We start from the raw sequence: 21,383 nt of genomic DNA, 5'->3' as shown, positions 1-21,383 counted from the left end.
CTTCTTTGTTTCAAGAATGTAATGTGGGCAGAGTGAAGAGCTTCGAGTGAGGATAGTCATGCTTCAATGTTTGACCCCACCCTTCACCACCAACATGGCTTTGAAAAATCTGCTTCATGTCTCTGCCATTTCAGCCAGAACAAATGTCATGGCATTCAGGATGTGTGGTCATTTTGAAGATTACAGATAATACATGGAAGATATTGAGCAGAACAATGGCATACAGTAGATATTCAAATATTTTGTAGAATTTTTTTTAGGACAGGATTATAGAGCTAAGTATAATATCACTCCCACATCAAAAAAAAAAAAAAAAAACTTTTTTTTTTTCTACTACTGTAGCTATAGCGGAATCTTGTTCTGTGTCTTCTCAGATGATCTCACTCAGTTCTATGGCTTAAAAAGAAAACATACATGTATGCTGAGATGGTTCTTCTTCTTCCTTTTCTTCTTCTTTTTCTTTTCCTTCCCTACCTCTCCCTTATCCTTCTCCCTTCCTCTCCTTCTTCTTTTCCTAAAGCTCCAATCCAGACAAAAATTTTTACAGGGCTCCAAAGACTTGCATCCAATTTCTTGTTCAACACCTTCACTTACATAATAGAAGCCTCATTCTTAACATAACTGAAATGGAGCTAGTATGCTTGTTTCTTGTGCTCCAAGCTATCCCTTTCCTTTACCCCAAACCCTTTCCTTACAAAATGTCAAGCATTCAGTCATTCTTGCCTCCTTTCTTTCATGCTCAATCCATCGAGTCCATTAACTTTATCAGCAAAATATCAGCTCAATCTCATCACTTTACATCATCCATATCCACTAATAAAAGCCTACTGAAAGCAACCACTTTTTTTTTTTTCCTTGTAAGTCATGGACTGCTGCAATAGGACATTCCCAACTGGCCTTTCTGTTTTCAACTTTATGGTCTTCACAAAGCAAATTTAATTTTTAACATTATTGCTTGATTTTGCTTTATGTTCTAAAGTAAAGCATAAAAGACAGAAAACCACACTAAACAAATGTGTAGCTTAGTGAATTATTCTAAGACAAACCCCCTTGTCACCACCACTCAGGTGAAAAAAATAGAGCTTCCAGAAGCCCTAAAAGTGCTCCCATGTGCCCTGTTCTAATCAACAACAACCACCCCTCCCCGACATTTCTAAAGCTCTACTTGCCTTCTTGCCTTTCTTTATGGCTTTATCACCAAGTGAGCATCCCTAGGAATGTAGTTAAGTCTTCCCCTTTGTTTCAACTTCATATGTCTTTTAAGTTTCTTTAAACTTGTAAGTCTCCTCCATCCATTTCTTTTCCTTACAGTTTATTTGTTGAAGAACCTGGGTCATTTGACCTACAGAGGACATTTTTATCTTAGAAAATAAATCAAGTCGCATCTCTACCTTCTTACAGTAAGCTGCTGCCTGCTTCTCCATCTGCATCTCATCCTCTCCCACCACCCCCACCCCACAACATTCCAAGCACATTGCTCTTCTAACAAGGATTGGGAGAAAACAGCTAAACACTTACAAAAGCAAAATGTATTTTTCTACAAGTGGTACAAACTGATTGATAAAAGACCTATGTGTGCTTTCTGTTATAAAATCTGAGATTTATCTACTTTATTAATAAACACTTCCTTTCACCAGAAAATTTGAATCCTATAGATTAGCAATATGAATAACTCTGGTAAAAATTCTATGTAAAACAGTTCAATACTAACAGAATTCTCATAAATAAAGGTGTCTTGATCTCCCATTTTTTAAAAGAGGAAAACCCAGGTTCCCACCCTGGGAAGGTCAAAATATTCCTCACCGGTTGGAATGGAACTTCATGAAAGCAGGGACTGTGGACTTTGTCACGTGTGTATTCCCAGTGCCTTATCAATGATAATAGATGCCTGGTGATGGCATAACTTGTTGATCAAAACTTATTTTACTATTGTAGGGGCTGTCAATTATGGAGTATATATAGACCATGTATATTGGAATTTAGAATTCTGGAAAATAAGGGTTGTTTTTTTTTTTTCAACCTCAGATGCAGAGTTGACTTAATCGGTTAGTCATACTCCTCAGTTAATGTAACACCATGGCCTGCAGCCAGGCTTAGTGATGCTTAAAAATTGATTCATTAATTCTCTCTTATCCCAGTTTTACTCCAATTTCTTCCTTGCCCCATAGGCAACTATTCTAGTGAGTTTATTGTCTATAATTATGTTCAAGAGTACATTTATGTACAGGCAGTCCCTTGATTATGAATGAGTTCCATTCCCAAATTTGTCTTTAAGTCGAATTTGTATGTAAGTCAGAACAGTTAGGTATGATTCATGTCTAATGTCAGTTAGTCAAATGTTTGTCTTAGTGGAGGTGGGGCCAAGATGGCAGAGTAGTCAGATGCTTCCTGTGAACCCTCCTACAACAAAGACTTCCCCCCAAAACCAAGTAAATCGATTATATATAACAAGCTGGAAACCTTGAACATCAAAGGCAAAGTTGAGGAATCAGACTGAGTAGCAGAGGGAGAAAAGTTCAGAAGCAATGAGGAGTTGCCAGACTTGACCTGGCGGGAACTTGCACCCCACAGGCTGATCCCTTTGCTGTGAGTGTGGTGAGGCAAGCAGAGGTGTTCTGGATGTGTTTTAGACATCAGGAGAGGCTGAATGGCAAAGAGTCTGCTCAACCCTCCAGCACAAACAAGAAGCAGCCCTCAATTGGCAAACAACAAGTACCTGCATTTAACCTACTGGGATCCAAAAATACTCACTTATCTGCTCCCTTCCTGCTCTGCTCTGGGTCCCAGCCGGCTGCATCCCCTGGTCCAGAAGAAGGACACTGCATTCACCCTGAACCATTCTCCCAGTTGTGGAGAAGGAACAAATTAACAAACAGGGGAAAAGTAATCTACTGGCTCTCCTAAGCCAGGAATTTGATGGAAACAGTTCCTTTGCCTAGGCACAGGCATAAGAGGTCCAAGAACTTTGAATGCCTTTCATCTGCGCATAGACCTGTGTGGGCTCATTTCATCAGTGTAGGGCCTCATTAGCACAGTAAACCAAAAAACCAAACCCAGTGCCGTTGAGTTGATTCCGACTCATAGCAACCCTACAGGACAGAGTAGAACTGCCCCATAGAGTTTCCAAGGAGCACCTGGTGGATTTGAACTACTGACCCTTTGGTTAGCAGCTGTAGCACTTAACCACCACACCACCAGAATTTCCTTAGCACATTACTACAGGGTATATACTTGAAGCTGATTTTCAATTGTATCAGCTATAAGCAGGAGTGGCAGATTCAAGGCATTTGACACTGCTCTGCCCACTAAGCAGGGTCCTCACCTATCCACATCAGGGGCCTGAGGACTGCTGGCTCTATGCACAACATCTAGCCACCTGTGACAGGGGCCCAAGAATAAGTGGTGCCTCCCAGTCCTTAAAGCCAACAGTATTGGGTACCTATAGTCCAGATGCAAAACCCACCAACCTATGTGCTCTAGAGAACAGGGATATGCTTTCCTCACAGACACTAGGGGAAAGTTGTTAGTCTCATGCCTTGCTCAGCACATGACCCACTACTGTACCCAGATACCTGTGCTTACAACAATCACCCCCATTCATCTTGGACTGTAGGTGAAGGCCGGCACCACACACTTGGTGACTGACTATCTGGACACCTGAGCTGAATCCATACAGGAAACGTTAAAGGAACCCTGGGCTCACATACCTAGTAACGGCTCTAACCACCCGGTAACAGGACGTCAGAGCTTCAAAGGCACCAATAATCAAACTAGCTCACTCGAGCAGCCTATTTGGGTGTATCAAAACAAAACAAAACAAGAAGCTAGGACATAGTAAGAAAACATAAAATAAACAAATAAAGTAACTTATTGATGGCTTGGAGACAACAGTCAATGTAAAACCACATAAAGAGACTTCAGCAAGCTCCCAAAACAAAGATTAAAGAAATCTTCTAGAGGAAGATAACTTTCTGGAATTACTGGAGGTAGAATACAAAAGATTAATATACAGAACTCTTCAAGACATCAGGAAGGAAATCAGGCAAAAAGCAGAACAAGCCAAGCAGCATACAGACAAAATATCAAAGCAACTTACACAGACTAGGCAAGAACATAATGACAAATTTAATAGGCTGCTAGAATCTGTAGAGAGAAAGCAAACAGAAATTCAGAAGAGTAACAATAAAATTTCAGGATTAGACAATTCAATAGAAAATCATAAGAGCAGAATTGAGGCAATGGAAGTCAGAATTAGTGAGACTGACAATAATGCACTTGGCACCAACATATCTGAGGAAAAATCAGATAAACGAATTTTAAAAAATGAAGGAAACTTAAGAATTATGTGGGACTCTATCAAGAGGAATAACTTCTTAGTGATTGGAGTGCCAGAATGGGTGTGGGAGGGGGAATAACAGAAAATACAGAGAGAATTGTTGAAGATTTGTTGGCAGAAAACTTCCCTGATATTGTGAAAGATGGGAAAATATCTATCCAATATGCTTATCAAAGCCCAGACAAGGTAGACCCCAAAAGAAAGTCACCAAGTCATATTATAATCAAACTTGGCAAAATCAAAGATAGAGAATTTTAAGAGCAGCTAGGGATAAAAGAAAAGTCACCTACAAAGGAAAGTCAATAAGAATAAGCTCGGACTACTCAGCAGAAGCCATGCAGGCAAGAAGGCAATGGGATGGCATATATAAAACATTGAAAGAAAAAAAAATTCCAGCCAAGAAATATATATCCAACAAAACTGTCTCTCAAATATGATGACAAAATTAGGACATTTCCATACAAATAGAACCTTAGGGGATTTGCAAAAACCAAGCCAAAATTACAGAAAATGCTAAAGGGAGTCCTCTGGTTAGAAAGTCAATAATATCAGATCACAACCTGAAACTAGCACACAGGACAGAGCAACGAGATATCAACCCAGATAGGTAGATCACAAAAATAAATCAAAGCTAAAATGCTCAAAACAGAGAAAGAGATATCATTATAAAGATGACAACATTAAATTAAAAAAAAGAGGGACTAAAAAATGTAGTCATGGATCTTTCATATGGAGAGGAAGTCAAGGCCATATAAAGAAAGAAAAGATTAGTTTAAACTTAGGAAAATAAGAGTAAATCTTAAGGTAACGACAAAGGAAACTAACAATCCTACACATCAATTTAAAAAACAAGAAAAACATAAAATCTCAGCAAATACAAAATCAACAACAATGAAAAAGAGGGAAAGAAAATAATAAAGAAAAATGACTCAGCACAGAAAATTAAGTGGAACAAAGACACTGTCAACAACACACACAGACACACAAAAGATCAAAATGACAGCACTAAACTTGTACCTACAAGTAATTGCACTGAATGTAAATGGACTAAGTGCGTTAACAGAGTGGCAAAATAAATTAAAAAAAATGATCCATCTATATGCTGCCTATAAGAGAAACACCTTAGACTTAAAGACACAAACAAACTAAAACTCAAAGGATGGAAAAAATATATCAAGCAAGCAACAATCAAAAAAGAGCAGGAATGGCAATATTAATTTCTGACAAAATAGACTTTAAAGTTAAATCCACCACAAAGGATAAGGAAGGACACTACATAATGATTAAAGGGTCAATACGTCAGGAGGACATAACCGTGATAAATATTTATGCACCCTACAGCAGGGCTCCAAAGTACATAGAACGAACTCTAACAGCATTGAAAATGGAGATAGACAGCTCCACGATAATACTAGGAGACTTCAACACACCACTTTCGATGAAGGACAGAACATCCAGAAAGAAGCTCAGTAAAGGCACAAAAGATCTAAATGCCACAATCAAACAACATGATCTCATAGACATATACAGAACACTCCACCCAACAGCACGCAAGTATACTTTCTTCTCCAACACACACGACACATTCTCTAGAATAGACCACATATGAGGCCATAAAGCAAGCCTTAACAGAATCCAAAACATCAAAATATTACAAAGCACCTTTTCTGACTGTGAAGCCATAAAAGTAGAAATCAGTAATAGAAAAAGCAAAGAAAAAAAATCAGACTCACGGAAACTGAACAACACCTTGCTAAAAAACTATTGGGTTATAGAAGAGCTTAAGAACGGAATAAAGAAATGCACAGAATCAAATGAGAATGAAAAAACATCCTACCAGAACCTTTGGGACACAGCAAAAGCAGCACTCAGAGGTCAATTTATACCAATAAATGCACACATCCAAGAAGAAGAAAGGGCCAAAATCAAAGAATTAACACAACAACTTGAGCAAACAGAAAGAGAACAGCAAAAGAAACCTTGGGCACCAGAAGAAAGCAAAAAATAAAAATTAGAGCAGAAGTAAATGAAATAGAGAACAGAAAAACAGCTGAAAGTGTTAACAAGACCAAAAGCTTGTTCTTTGAAAAGATCAATAAAATTGATAAACCATTGGCCAAACTGCAAAGAGAAAAACAGGAGAGGAAGCAAATAACCTGGATAAGAAATGAGATGGGTGATATCACAACAGACACAACTGAAATTAAAAGATCATAACAGAATACTATAAAAAGTGGTAGGAACTCTAACAAATTTGAAAACCTGAGGAAATGGACAAAATTCTGGAAACACACTACCTACCTAAACTAACACAAATGGAGGTAGAACAACTAAATAAACCTATAACAAAAGAGATTGAAAAGGTAATTTTAAAAACTTCCAAGAAAAGAAAACTCTGGCCCTGACAGCTTCGCTGGAGAATTCTACCAAACTTTCAGGGACAAGTTAACACCACTACTACTGACGGTATTTCAGAGCATAGAAAAGGATGGAATACTCCCAAACCCATTCTATGAAGCCAGCATAACCCAGATACCAAAACCAGGTAAAAACACCACAAAAAAAGAATATTACAGGCCAATATCCCTCATGAACATAGACACAAAAATCCTCAACAAAATTCTAGCCAATAGAATTAAACAACGTACCAAAAAAATAATTCACCGTGAACAAGTAGGATTCAAAACCAGGTATGCAAGGATGGTTCAGTATTAGAAAAACAGTAAATGGAATCCAACACATAAACAAAACAAAAGACAAGAATGACATGATCCTATCAATTGATGCAGAAAAGGCATTTGACAAAGTCCAACACTCGTTCATGATAAAAGCTCTTGGCAAAATAGAAATAGGAGGGAAATTTCTCAACATAATAAAGGGCATTTATACAAAGCCAACAGCCAACATCATTGTAAATGGAGAGAGCCTGAAAGCGTTCCACTTGAGAATGGGAACCAGACAAGGATGTCCTTTATCACCGCTCTTATTCAACATTTTGTTGGAGGTCCTAGCCAGAGCAATTAGGCTAGAAAAAGAAATAAAGGGCATCCAAATTGGTAATGGAGAAGTAAAAGTATCTCTATTTGCAGATGAGATGATCTTATACACAGAAAACCCTAAAGAATGCACAAGGAAACTACTGGAACTAATAGAAGATTTCAGCAAAGTATCAGGATACAAGATAAACATACAAAAATCAGTTGGATTCTCCTATACCAACAAAGAGAACGTTGAAAAAGAAATCACCAAATCAATACCATTTACAATAGCCCCCAAGAAGATAAAATACTTCGGGAATAAATCTAACCAGAGACTTAAAAGACCTATACAAAGAAAACTACAAGACACTACTGTAAGAAACCAAAAGAGACCTACATGAGTGGAAAAACATACCTTGCTCACGGATAGGACGACTCAACATTGTGAAAAAGTCTATTCTACCCAGAGACAATGCAATCCCAATCCAAATTCCAATGGCATTTTTTAACGAGATGGAGAAACAAATCACCGACTTCATATGGAAAGGAAAGAGACTCCGGATAAGTAAAGCATTACTGAAAAAGAAAAACAAAGTGGGAAGCCTCGCACTACCTGATTTTAGAGCCTATTATACCCTCACAGTAGTCAAAACATCCTGGTACTGGTACAACAACAGATACATAGACCAACGGAACAGAATTGAGAACCCAGACATAAATTCACCGGCTTATGAGAAGCTGGTATTTGACAAATGCTCAAAGTCCCTTAAATGGGGAAAAGACAGCCTCTTTAACAAATGGTGCTGACATAACTGGATATCCATCTATGAGAAAATGAAACAAGACCCATACCTCACACCATGAGCAAAAAGTAACTCAAAATGGATGAAAGATCTAAATATAAAATCTAAAAGGATAAAGATCATGGAAGAAAAAATAGGGTTAACGGTAGGAGCCTTAATACATGGCATAAACAGCATACGAATCATTACTAACAATGCACAAACACAAGAAGAGAAACTAGATAACTGGGAGCTCCTAAAAATCAAACACTTGTGGTCATCCAAAGACTTCACCATAAGAGTAAAAAGACAACCTACAGAAAAAAATTTTGGCTATGACAAATCTGATCAGTTTAATCTCTAAAATCTATAAGATACTGCAAAACTTCCACAATAAAAAGACAAATAACCCAGTTTAAAAATGGGCAAAGGATATGAGCAGACACTCCACTAAAGAAGACATTCAGGCTGCTAACAAATACAGGAGGAAATGCTCATGATCGTTAGTCAATAGAGAAATGCAAATTAAAACTACAGTGAGATATCATCTCATTCCAACGAGCCGGAGTTAATCCAAAAAACACAAAATAATAAATGTTAGAGAGGTCCTGGAGAGACTGGAACACTTATACACTGTTGATGGGAATGTAAAATGATACAACCACTTTGGAAATTGATTTGGCACTTCCTTAAAAGCTAGAAACAGAACTACTGATGATAAGCAATCTCATTCCTTGGAATAAATCCTAGAGAATTAAGAGCCTTCACATGAATAGACATATACACACCCGTGTTCACTGCAGCACTGTTTATAATACCAAAAAGACGGAAACAACCTAGGTGCCCATCAGTGGTTGAATGGATAAACAAATTATGGTATATTCACACAATGGAATACTGTACAACGGTAAAGAACAATGATGAATCCATGAAACATCTCATAACATGGATGAATCTGGAAGGCATTATGCTGAGTGAGATAAGTCAGTCACAAAAGGACAACTATTGTACGAGAGCACTACTATAAGAACTCAAGAAATAGTTTAAAAACAGAAGAAAACATTCTATGGTGGTTATGGAGGTGAGGAGGGAGGGACAGGAGTGTTAACTAACTAGATGGTAGACAAGAATTATTTTAGTTGAAAGGAAGGACAATACACAGTACAGGTGAAGTCAGCACAACTTGACTAATCCAAAAGCTAAGAAGTTTCCTGAATACAACCAAACAGAGAGATAGAGTAGCAGGGTTGGGGCCTGAGGACCATGATTTCAGGGACATCTAGGTCAATTGACAGAACAAAGTATATGAAGAAAACCTTCTGCATCCCACTTTGTTGAGTGGCGTCTGGGATCTTCAAAGCTAGCAAGTGACCACCTAATATGCATCAATTAGTCTCAACCCACCTGGAGCAAAGGAGAGTGAAGAACGCCAAAGACACAAGGAAAATATGAGCCCAAGAGAAAGGAAGGGCCGTGTAAAACCAGAGACTCCATCAGCCTGAGACCGGAAGAACTAGATGGTGCTTGGCTACTGCCAATGACTGCCCTGACAGGGAACACAACAGAGAATCCCTTACGGAGCAGGAGAACAGTGGAATGCAAGACTTCAAATTCGTGTTAAAAGACCAGACTTAATGGTCTGACTGAGACTGCAGGGACCCCAGAAGTCATGGCCCCCAGACTTTCTGATAGCCCAAAACTAAAACCATTCTCAAAGCCAACTCTTCAGGCTAGGATTAGACTGGAGTATAAGACAAAAAATGATACTTGTGAAGAGCATGCTTCTTAGCTCGAGTAGACACATGGGACTATGTGGGCAGCTCCTGTCTGGAGGTGAGATGAGCAGGCAGAGGGGGACAGGAGCTGGCTGAACGGACACAGGAAATACAGGGTGGAGAGGAAGAGTGTGCTGTCTCATTGTAGGGAGAACAGCTAGGGTCACATAACAACGTGTGTATAAGGTTTTGTGTAAGCAACTGACTCAAACTGTAAACTTTCACTTAAAGCACAATAAAAATAAGAAAAAAATAAAAAACTAAAAATGTCTTAGTATAAAGTGTACCCTTCTATGCATAAAAAACATTAAAGAAACACTTCCAGATACATTGCACTGTCTTCAGCATAATAATACAGTAATAATAACAATGTTCTGATGTGCATTGCAAAGTGGCGCCCGTTCGTTATTACTCACCCTTGTAAGTACCCTGAACTTTTAATATAATAGCCCCCCTGGTGGCGTAGTGGTTAAGTGCTATAGCTGCTAACCAAAGGGTCAGCAGTTCGAATCCGCCAGGCGCTCCTTGGAAACCCTATGGGGCAGTTCTACTCTGTCCTGTAGGGTCGCTATGAGTCGGAATCGACACGACAGCACTGGGTTTGGTTTGGTTTTTTACAGGGGTTGGTTCTTAAATGCGTGCTGCTTTTAGTCAGGTGTTGGTAACCCTGGGACTGCTTGTATTTTTAAGACATGAAGTGTATTGTTAACAATCTCATTCAGTATCACATTTTTTCATTCAACACTGTATTTTTAAGATCCATTCATGCTCCTAGTCCCTTAATTCCAGCTCTTCGCAGCAATCCCTTGCCTTCGGGTCATTTTACCCGTGGCTTCGGCTTCTCACCACCACACCCAGCTGTGTGGTGAGCGTCATAACACATGCTCCCTTCAGGGCCTGTGTGTGGATTTCCGTGGGGCATATTAAAGGAGCCAAGGAATTGGTCGTAGATATCGGTCTGAGAAATGGCTTCACAAGCCTAAACTCCCACTTCAGTCATGAGGGTCCCCATATACCGCGACCTCAACACTTGGCAGAATTCCACTTTAGAATTTTCCAGTCTATAGGTCATACTTGTTGAGTGGATTGGGACTCATAGCAACCATATAGGACAGCACAGAACTGCCCCACAGGGTTTCCAAGGAGCGGCTGGTGGATTCACACTACCAATCTCGTGGTTACCAGCCGAGCTCTTAACCACCGTGCCACCAGGGCTCCCTAAAGTCTCAGTGAAGTTTAATTTTGCATTACTGTGATAACTAATCAGCATGAGCAAGTCTTCGTGGGCTGACCGCCTGGCTCCACCTGCTCGCACCTCAGACGGCTTATATTCAGGCCTTCCCTGGCTCGCTATGTTGGAATCGAGTCCACGGCACTGGGTTTGGTCGTTTGGTTTTCCTGGCTTGGCTCATGGTAACACCATCATTGCTGGGGGTTAGCCATTGACCACTCCCTTTTCCTCATAAACCAGCTGCTGCTGAGTTGACTCCCAGCTCACGGCAAACCCATATGTGTCAGCTGTGCTCCGTAGGGTTTTCAGTGACTGGTTTTTTGAAAGTAGCTCACCAGGCCTTTCTTCTGAGGTACTTCTGTGTAGACTTGAACCTCCAACCTGTTGGCTAGCAGTTGAATGCTTAACGGTTTGCACCACCCTGGGAGTCCCTTTTTCTTATATCTGAATTAAATCTGCAAGAAAATCCTATTGTCCCTAGTTTCCAAACTCTACAGAGCATGATCACTCCTTGTCCCCTCCACTCTGAGCACTCAGTTTGAGCCTCATCATCTGCCCCTGGATTACTGCCCTAGCCTCCAACAAGCCTCTGAGCTTCCACCCCTGTCTCCCTAGTCTACTGTCAATGCAACAGCCAGAGAGAGCCCTTCACAACGTAAGTCAACGCATGTCCTTTCTCTGTTTAAACCTTCAGTGAATGGCTCTCCGTTATCACTCAGTACAAGTCAAAGACGTTGCAGCAGACAGAGCCTTTGTTCTCTGTGTTTCCTCTGTCTGAGGCACTCTTTCCTCAGCTGTCTTCTTCCTCATCTCCTTCAGTTCTTCATTCAACTCTCACCTTGTCCATGAGGCTTTCATGTCCTATTTATTACTGAACATGTCCTCACTGTTCCTCACTCTCATTCCTCCTGCCCCTATATTTTTTTCCAAAGAATGTATTCCTCCTAGTATACTTTGCGACTTACTTGTATTTTAAATATTTATTGTTTGTTGTCTGTCTCTCCTTCTGGAATGTAAATCCTCAAGGGCAAAGCTCTGTCTTGTTCACAAAGGTAGACCAAGTGTCTAGAATAGTGCCCGTCTCAGAGCAGGAGCACAATAAACATTGCTGAGTGAATCCAATAGTTAACCTTTGGCTTTCTACTTCTGTTATGCTGCCTGTTCATTTTCTTTGCCCATTTGTCCATTGGATTTTCTGTCTTTTCCTTGATGGTAGGTATATTACAGATATTTGTCCCTTTCTGTTATAACCATTGCAAATATGTTCCTTAAATTTGTCATTTCACTGTAACTTTGTCCACAGTGTCCTTTGTTGAACAGAGATCTTTCATTTTTATTTAATCATATTTGTTACTTTTTTATTCTATAATTTGTGTTTTTTAAGTTTTGTTTTTGTTATTTTTTTTTAAGACATTTCCTGGCATATAAAAGAAACATCATTTTCCTTACTATATGCCACACGAAAAAATAAATTCCAAATATTAAAGGTGAGGGGCTAGAAAGCAGCTTTTTCTTTTCCTTCTCTCCTCCTCCCCTGCCCTCCCTTCCTCTCCTCCCCTTGCTTTCCCTGCTGTTCCCTTTCTAGAGTCCAGAGCTAACTTGGGCTCTAAGCACACGTCTCCCTCCAACTCCAACACTCACAAGAGTAGCCCTCCCACCCCCAGGCTGATTGTTATTGTGCTTAGGGAGCAGTCCTCAGACCATTAACCAAGAGACGATGCCATGGCCATAGCTCCCAGAATCAGCAGGGAGAAGAGATCATAACAAGCCTGTTTTCGTGGGGCAACGCCAGACAGCTGAGCATGGGACAGAGCACTTGGAGGTCTCCATATTAACAATGTACGCCAGGGGAATCTGTACTCCCACTCGGGGGAGGTGGATGCATTATGCCTCTGCAGGTCTCATTGCACACGCCTAACACACTCACAACCTTTTTTTTTTTTTTACATGGGATGGTTGTACTTTCATTAAAGATTTTGAGCATGCAAATTTCGAAGTAAAAAACAGGAGAGATCCATCTTCCTTACAGTAAAGTGAAAGGCGAAAGTTCTGGGAATGTTTCAGGATGCGGGGGAAGAGGTTCCAAAGTGGGAAGTGGCCCAGTGGAAAGGGACATCTGCCCAGGGCTGCACCACATGGCTCCCCCATGCTCCCCGAGTTGCCTGATCCAGGAGCCACAGCACAGGGGGATGTGGGGATGGGTGATGGAAGGAAGAAGTTGGGATGTGCATTAGGTATCTGTCACATCCACAAGCTCGTAGAGAGGGATCAAAGTACCCACCATCTCAAAGGGGGTGTCACTGAAGATTCAGACTTCCTCCCTTGAGAAATTAAAGTTCAGTGAGCTCCTTGTTGTGCTCCTGGGATGCGGAAACAAAACTTTCCTGACCAAAGTTGGAACGTAGCTTAGGGTGTTAGGTGCAGAAGTGACCAGAAGGAGGGGGAGGAAAAGTAAAAGAACTCTCAAATAAAGCATAATTGGCCCTTGGAGATTTCATCCTTGAAGCTGGAGAAAGTTACCTGTTCCAAATACTCTGCTTCAAATTCCACAACTCTCCCAGTCCTGCCATCCCTCCAGAACACAGGGGGCCCGCTCCTCCCAGCCAAAGGTGAGCCCGGCGTTTCCAGTCGATTTTCAACTCTCATGTAGCTACAAGGGTTTTGAAACCAGACTCCTGCTGTCCAGGGTCTCCCTTGTGTCTTTAGGTATGCAGCTTGTTGTAGTGTCCTCTAGTGGAAATCTGCCCTATGAAAATATGTTCTGGGTATTCAAATCAGGGAGCTAGCATTTTCCAAGTGTTTTGAGGGACCCCTACCTCTGGTGGGAGTCCTTGCGTAATGCAGTTAACACGCTTGGCTGCTAACCATAAGATTGGAGGTTCGAGTCCACCCAGAGGTGCCTTGGAAGAAAGGCCTGGTGATCTGCTTCTGAAAAATCATCCATTGAGAACCCCATGGAGCAGTTCTACTCTGATCCGCGTGGGGTCACCATGAGCTGGAATTGACTTAACAACTGGTTTTGGTACCTTTGATGGGGCTGCACTTCCTTAAAATCAGAGCTAGAGTTATGCCCGGTCCCTGCTCTTCGCTGACTTCTGGGAATCAGGCCAGGGGCTGGGTCAGTGCGAAAGGGCCTTTTCTCTGTGACGCCAGTCAAAAAAGGACTCCTCTAAGACCAGCTCTTTCACCTTGTGCCACATTGCTGTTTGGTAGACAAGCCTTGTGAAGTAGCACGCCTCGTCTGACCTGCTTCCCACAACTGCCCACCAGGACCAGTCAGAAATACGGCGTAGCCTGCCCAGGTCCAGGGTCTGCTCCTGCATGCTGAAGAGGTTGCTTAGCTTGTACATGTTCTTACAGTATTCTTAAATTTTCAACTTCACTTCCACTTGCATATTAATTTAATAAATCACCTTTGTTATTTTCATTATTGCTGGATAACGAGGTGTTTACATCTCTGAGAGGATACTTTATGCCACTTTCTTCATTTTACAGATGTGAAAACTGATGTTCTAGAGTTTGGTGGAATACTTTCTAAAAAAGCAGTCCACTTAAAGGAAAGGGTCTTTTAAAATGAAAAATAAAATATTTGAGCTGCATGGAAATGGCCCAAAGACACGGATCTAGTGGTGTAATGTTAAATACAGGCATTTCTACTTGCAGTAAACATTGGGCTGGGCTTCCCACTGAAGCTGGGACTGCTTGGTGCTCACTCTCTAAGTAGTCTGAGGTAAAAGACGGAAAGGAGAGATGACATTCTGACCATGGCAGAGGGTAGACAGGAGCTGAGCAGAGGGTAGAGGAGGCCTGCCTACACGTGGACCTGGAACCCCAGGTTATTCTCTTACACCCACAGCTCAAGTCGGTGCCCTCTTGCTACTGTCTCCCTGCCCTCAGTCTTCCCTTCCCTCTTCCTCTGGCTCCCCTCCACACCATTCCAGAGGCTCTGTGTAGAGGGACGTGGGCTTCCGATCACCTTCCCTCAGCTGTGGTGACACAGGCACACTTCTGCAGAGGTGCCTGCTCTCTTTATGAGATAGATAGTAAAATAGTGGCCGTAGAAGAGAAACGATGCTACTGTGGAAAGAACACAGTGATGCCAAGGGTATGTACCTGAGCTAAGTGCATTTGGATCTTTGAAGGAGTTTTGGGTTTTTAATAATGTAACTGAAGAAAAATCTCCCCTGGAGACTTTGTTTTGTTTTGATGGAGATGTCCTGAAAGATCTCACTATTCAAAGTTTCTGAGAATCTGTCGGTCCCCTGGTAACACTATTTTGAGCAGGGTTTCCATCATGATAGAACCAAATTCTAGAAAATATTTACTGCAAAGAAGTGTTAAATACAACACTCTGGAACTGAATAATAAGACTATTAAAACTTTGGTAGCCACAGTAGATAAAACAGTAGACACCTTTATAAATGTGTAAATTGATTAAATGATAATAGAAATGACATCTATTTATTTCAATTGTCCTTTCTCCCATTTTCATAATTTCCATTTCTTGTTCATTTAGATTCAGTTTTATTTCCCTGAATGCTTCATTATACTCTTATTTATTTTACTTCCTTTCTGGTTTCCTTTTTCCTTTCAAACCCTACTTATCTTTCTTTAACTTTTTATTTTTTCCATCAACATCAATGTTTCCTCATTCATTTACTTACTTTTACCTACACCTCAACATACCCTTCCTTTCCCCCACTCACCCATGGTGCATAACTTTCTCTTTCAGGAATCTACCATCTGTTTATCTTCCTGTAGATTCAAATTTGGGCTAGTTCTGATTCTTTTTTTTTTTTCCTTAGGGACGTTTAATGAATACACATATATCACAAATCCGTGAAGATCTGGGTGTCTTTGAGGTTTTACATTTGAGTGTACAGCTAAGTAGGTATACAAGAAGTTTGCTAAGAGCTTGTGTGTGCTGTGAGTGTGTTTGTATGTGGAGTCCAAAAGGGACACTAGGCAAAGAACTCCTGGCTCTCTTCTCCACTTGTGTAAAGATTTTGACTTAACTACGAACCTACTCAACATTTTACCTTTGCTTTCGGTGTGATTACTAAGGACCCTGGCAACACAACTCACCTCTTCTTGTGGGGAGTCTTTATGACTTATCCATTCACCCTTTTTTACTGTGACACTATTTACACAAACTGGGGGGTACGCCTTGGCACCATTTATAAGCACTCATTACGACAGAGAACAAAGTCCAAGTTCTCCGCAAGAGAGAGCTAGAAAGGAGGAAACCCCAGCCAGATGAGACCCCTCCCCTCAGGGTAGAATCCTTTGTCGTCTTCATCTGTTCCTCGATGGGAGTATTCTTTTGGCTAGACAAACCATGCTCAAGTTCAAATCTTCTTTTCGGAGCTGTTTTATAAAAATAAGCGCTTTTGGTTCTCCATTTTTGTATTGAATCCTCTTTGTTTCCATGACTACCCATCACTGCAGTTCTTCTGTTGCTCTTGGAGGGAAAGGAGGTCTTCCTGTCGTGTGTTCGTGATGAGCTGTGGTCGGTACTGTGTCGGGCACGACGTGTAACGCGACGGCCCTTTCAAGTTTGTGCGAGAAGCTGGTTAATCATGTGCAGCAAGAGGACAGCCCCCAAATGGAGGCTGTGCTGGTGTTTCTCCTCCTTTTCTGTCTGATGCCCTTGAGCTTGAAGGCCAGACTTCAGCTTCATAGGTAAGTGGGACCAACTGACTTCAGGCCACCACAGCTCTGGAATTTTCAGTCTCTCAAGTGAATGGAAGCAAAAGTAGGATGTCAGTCCTGCTCGTATGTCTCCCGATTTTTATGTTAGGTTGATCCTAAGCCTTTAAACAAAGACCATTGTGCTGTGCACGGGGTCATGCGGTGTATGCTGTTGTTGTTAGTCGCTGTGAAGTAGGCTCTGACTTGTGGTGCCCTCGTGTATCACAGAACGAAAAGCTGCCTGGTTCTGCGTCATCTTCACGGCCGCTGCTGTATTTGAGCCCATCGGTGCGGCTATTGTGTCACTCCATCTTATGGAGAGTTCCTCTCATTTTTAATGACCCTCTACTTTACCAAACATGATGTTCTTTTCTAGTAATTGGTCTTTCCTGATGATGTGTCTAAAGTAAGCTATTCCAAGTCTCACTATCCTTGCTTCTAAGGAGCATCCTGGCTGTATTTCTTCTAAAACTGATTTGTTCATTCTTCTGGCAGTCCATGGTATGTTGAATATTATTCAGCAATGGGACAGTTTAGATATTCATTGCTGTTTTGTCTTCCTTACGCTGCATCTTGTTAGTCGTTGCTGGTTGCTGTTGAGTCAATTCTGACTCCTGAAACTCCATGTGTTACAGAGTAGCTCTGTCCTCCATAGAGTTTTCTTGGGTGTAATTTTAATGGAAGTAAATCTTCAGGCGTTTTCTGCTGTGACACCACTGACTGGATTTGAACCACCAACCTTTAGGTCAGCAGTGGAGTGCAAACCTTTTGCACCACCTAGAGAGCTTATGCTGTTCATACCAAAAACCTAACCTGTGACTCCTCCATTTTCTGCCCACCTCATCTCTTTCTTCTTTCTTAATAATACAGATAATAAGCCAAAGCTCAGAGTGTTGTTGTGAATGTATTGTGCTATATTGTGTTATGTGCTATTATAATACTAGATATGTATTTAGTATAATGCCTGGCACAGAGTAAGTACACAGTGACTAATAGATATTAACTTATATCAACAGAATATGGAAGTAGGTACAGTTACGGTTTTTAATTCTTAACATGCTTCCCACTCGGTGGAGTTTTGCACCTTGGCTAGCCACAAGTGCTTCAAGAGCTTGCTGGTTTCCTCCCCGCCTTCTGTCACCACAATGATAGGCACAGGTGAAAAGCTTTCCTAAATATGGATCTGACCATTCAATTATCAACTAGCCAATTGACTTGGGTAAGTTATTCAGAACAATTTTACTAAAAACTACATTTTGTTTTGACTTTGACACTTGTATCACTTAAAAAATATGTTGAATCTATTTTATTTGAAAAAAAACAAAATTGCTTACATAGTAATGGATCACTTGGAAATCTGCTTGTTTGACCACATTTCTGAGCAAAACCCACATGGTTTTAAGCAAAACTACCCTCCTTTTGGATGTGTTTTTGGGGATAGATAGGAAAGCACCTCCCTGTTTTCTTGTTTGATTTTTTTAAACTGACTATTCTCTAGAGCCTGGTTTTAGACATCTAAACGGTATAAGTGAATTCACTGCTAGCAGCCACCTCCGTGTTAATGCCACCTGGGTCTGCATGCCTACCTGCTGATACACCCGGGTGTGCACACCTAGCTGCTGATAAACCTGGCAGAGTGCCGCAGCACCGTCGTGTTTAAGCTCTTGACAGGCAGGACTGAAGAGAGGTTATTCGGATAAATTTTACAGACAATGTAGGACCAATCACGAGGATTTCTTTCAAGGACAGGTTACAGAAGAACACTTATTGAAGGTTATTCATATCACTTTTGTATATTTCTAGGTTTTATTCGTGATTTATAGAGTTGTGTAAGTCTTGTCACAAAGCATTAACCAGAATAAACTATTGATTCTGGCAACATTTGCATTATCACACACACACACTTGCACACGTGTATTATGCTGTCAAGGCTGCACTGTCAGAGTGTTCCCTCCAAGATCTCAGACCCTCATCTACATCCTTTGATTACGGGTCACTTCCCTTCCCTAAGTGAACAAACATAAAAGAATTTTTTTTTCTTGGGTCAAAAATCTATGACTATGGATGTCACCACGTTCTGTAACTAAGGTATGACCCCAGGCCCTTCCATCCTCACTGGTGAGGAATGCTTCATATTATATTGGAAAGTGCGTGAGCTGCTCCTTCCCTAAGAAAACTGTTATTATTAAGTAACAACCAGATGACATTAAACACTTCATTAAATTCTCCTGAAGGCAGGAATAAGGGGTGAATTTTAACAGCTATGTGTATCTTCCCTCAATACAGCTGATCCTTGTGGTTGGCCATCTTGGACTGATCTTGCCCAGCTGGGCCACTGGTGTGAGGTAGGTAGAGAGGAAGCTTCCTACCTGATGCTCTCAAAGGAGAAGGGCAAGTTAAAGCAAATAAACTACTAAAAATCATTTAGTAATGGAAAGTATAAGACTATTTAAAAACACTCAGGGTTTCATTGGATGCATTTCACTGAGGTGGGTAGCAGGGTGGTACCTGAGATATCTAGAGAGGAACACCCAGTAAACAAAAAGAAGATTATTGGTACCAAATATCATTCAGGAAGGTATCGTCCAGATATTTTTATTTTATTTAATTAAGAAAAGACCAGCAACTTGCTCAGCAGAAAGATAGGAATTACCTCCTATAATAACCACTAAATCAAGATGAGTTTTAAACTTCTACACTTCATTCAGTTTCCTTTCCCCACTTAAGGGCAGATATTTAGGAGAAGAAATTGTGTTCCAGTAAACTGAATTTCAAGAACGTAACTTCTTTTCTCCTGATTTCTAGCTGCAGTACTGGGTGCCGTGGTGTTCCTCATCCCACAAATGTGTTCAAGTAGAGTTTGGATCCTGATTTGGCTGAGATGTTCTAGAGGAATTTTAAGTATTTAATGGGTAAAAAGAAAAAAAAAAAAGTACTCCATATGGCCTATATCTTGATTTCCTATAATTTGTTATTTCCACATCTTTAGTTTGGTCCTCTCAGTGGTTAAGAGCTCAGCTGCTAACCAAAAGATCGGCAGTTCAAATCTACCAACCACTCCTTGAAAACTCTGTGGGGCAGTTCCACTCTGTCCTGGAGAGTTGCTTGAGTCAAAATCAACTCGACAGCAATAGTTTTGGTGTTTCTTTTTCTTTTTTAGTTTGGTCCTCAGAAGCTCATGGGCAGAGAAAATAAAAATCAGACATGGATGAGTGAGTTCTTCTTGCTGGGGCTGTCCAGTGACTGGGGCACCCAGGTCTCCCTCTTTGTCCTGTTCCTGGCCATGTACTTGGTGACTATTTTGGGAAATGTCCTCATTCTCCTCCTTATCAGACTTGACAGCAGGCTTCATACCCCCATGTACTTCTTTCTCAGTGTTCTGTCCTTTGTGGATCTTTGTTACTCAAACAGCATTGCCCCACAGCTGCTGGCTCACTTGCTCTCAGCCCACAAGTCCATCCCGTTCCACCGCTGTGTGTTCCAGCTCTACACATCCCTGGCATTTGGTGGGTCCGAATTCTTCCTGCTGGGAGCCATGGCCTACGACCGCTACATGGCTGTGTGTCACCCCCTGCACTACACAGTCATCATGCATGGATGGCTGTGCCTGGGGCTGGCCACCGGCTGCCTAGCAGCTGGCTTCATGAACTCGCTGATGGAAGCCATCATCACATTCCGGCTTCCACTGTGTCATAATATTATTAATCACTTTGCCTGTGAGACCCTGGCAGTGCTTCGGCTATCCTGTGTGGACATCTCCTTCAACAAGGTCATGGTGGCCGTCTCTGGCTTCCTGGTGATCATGCTTCCCTGCTTCCTGGTCCTGTTCTCCTATGCTCGCATAGTGGCTGCCATCGTGCGTATTCGCTCAGCACCGGGAAGGAGCAAAGTCTTCGGGACCTGCACCTCCCACCTCACTGTGGTCTCCATGTGCTTTGGAGCTACTATCTTCACTTACCTGGGGCCGCGGTCTGCCTCCTCGGTAGAAGGGGAGAAGATGGTGGCCCTGTTCTATGCAGTGGTGACCCCTATGTTGAACCCCTTGATCTACAGCTTGAGGAATAAGGAAGTTATGGCCGCACTCAGGAAAGTTTTAGAGAAATTGAGAGATAAAGGGTAAAGACTCTAAGAATTTCTTGTTATCTACCCTGAAAACCACAAAGGAGACCAAGTGAGTGTAGACAGGACTTCCATATTCACAGTAAAGAAGACTATAATGGTCTATCCTTGTGTGTGAATAAAATGTCTTCCTCTACATGGCTAATTGGTTTGCTTACGTAGGTCAAAGTCTAATAATTTAAGTATCAATGATCCATGCTATGGCCCCTTCTTAGATGTTTGTTTCTCAGGTATCCGGGGGTCTTTGGACTTTATCTGTCCACTTTTGATTTTGTCTCTGTACCATATGTAAAGGAATGATCCCTGGCTTCGCCAAGCAGACCTCATTGCCAATTCTTGTTCTGCCTCTCATTAACTGTGGCTAGCTGGCACATTATTTAAAAATCATATCGTTTTAGTTTTTATTTTTGGTAAAACAAGGAAATAATACCAACCTTTCAGAGTGTGTAAATACTATTTGTATATAGTGCC

The 21,383-nt window shown here is 41.3% G+C and overlaps 1 protein-coding gene across 1 annotated transcript; it reads left to right on the top strand.

The window, feature by feature from the left end:
• Nucleotides 1–19,386: 19,386 nt before the first annotated feature.
• LOC100661204 (olfactory receptor-like protein OLF3) lies at nt 19,387–21,086 on the top strand. The gene has a single exon (XM_010600137.3). The coding sequence runs from the start codon at nt 19,972–19,974 to the stop codon at nt 20,911–20,913; it is 942 nt and encodes a 313-aa protein (XP_010598439.3). The 5' UTR covers nt 19,387–19,971; the 3' UTR covers nt 20,914–21,086.
• The last annotated feature ends 297 nt before the right edge of the window (nt 21,087–21,383 follow it).

Source organism: Loxodonta africana, chromosome 8 (assembly GCF_030014295.1).
Source record: "Loxodonta africana isolate mLoxAfr1 chromosome 8, mLoxAfr1.hap2, whole genome shotgun sequence".
Lineage (NCBI taxonomy): Eukaryota > Metazoa > Chordata > Mammalia > Proboscidea > Elephantidae > Loxodonta > Loxodonta africana.
The sequence above is the reverse complement of the archived record's forward strand: the minus strand, read 5'-3'. Positions and strand labels throughout refer to the sequence as shown.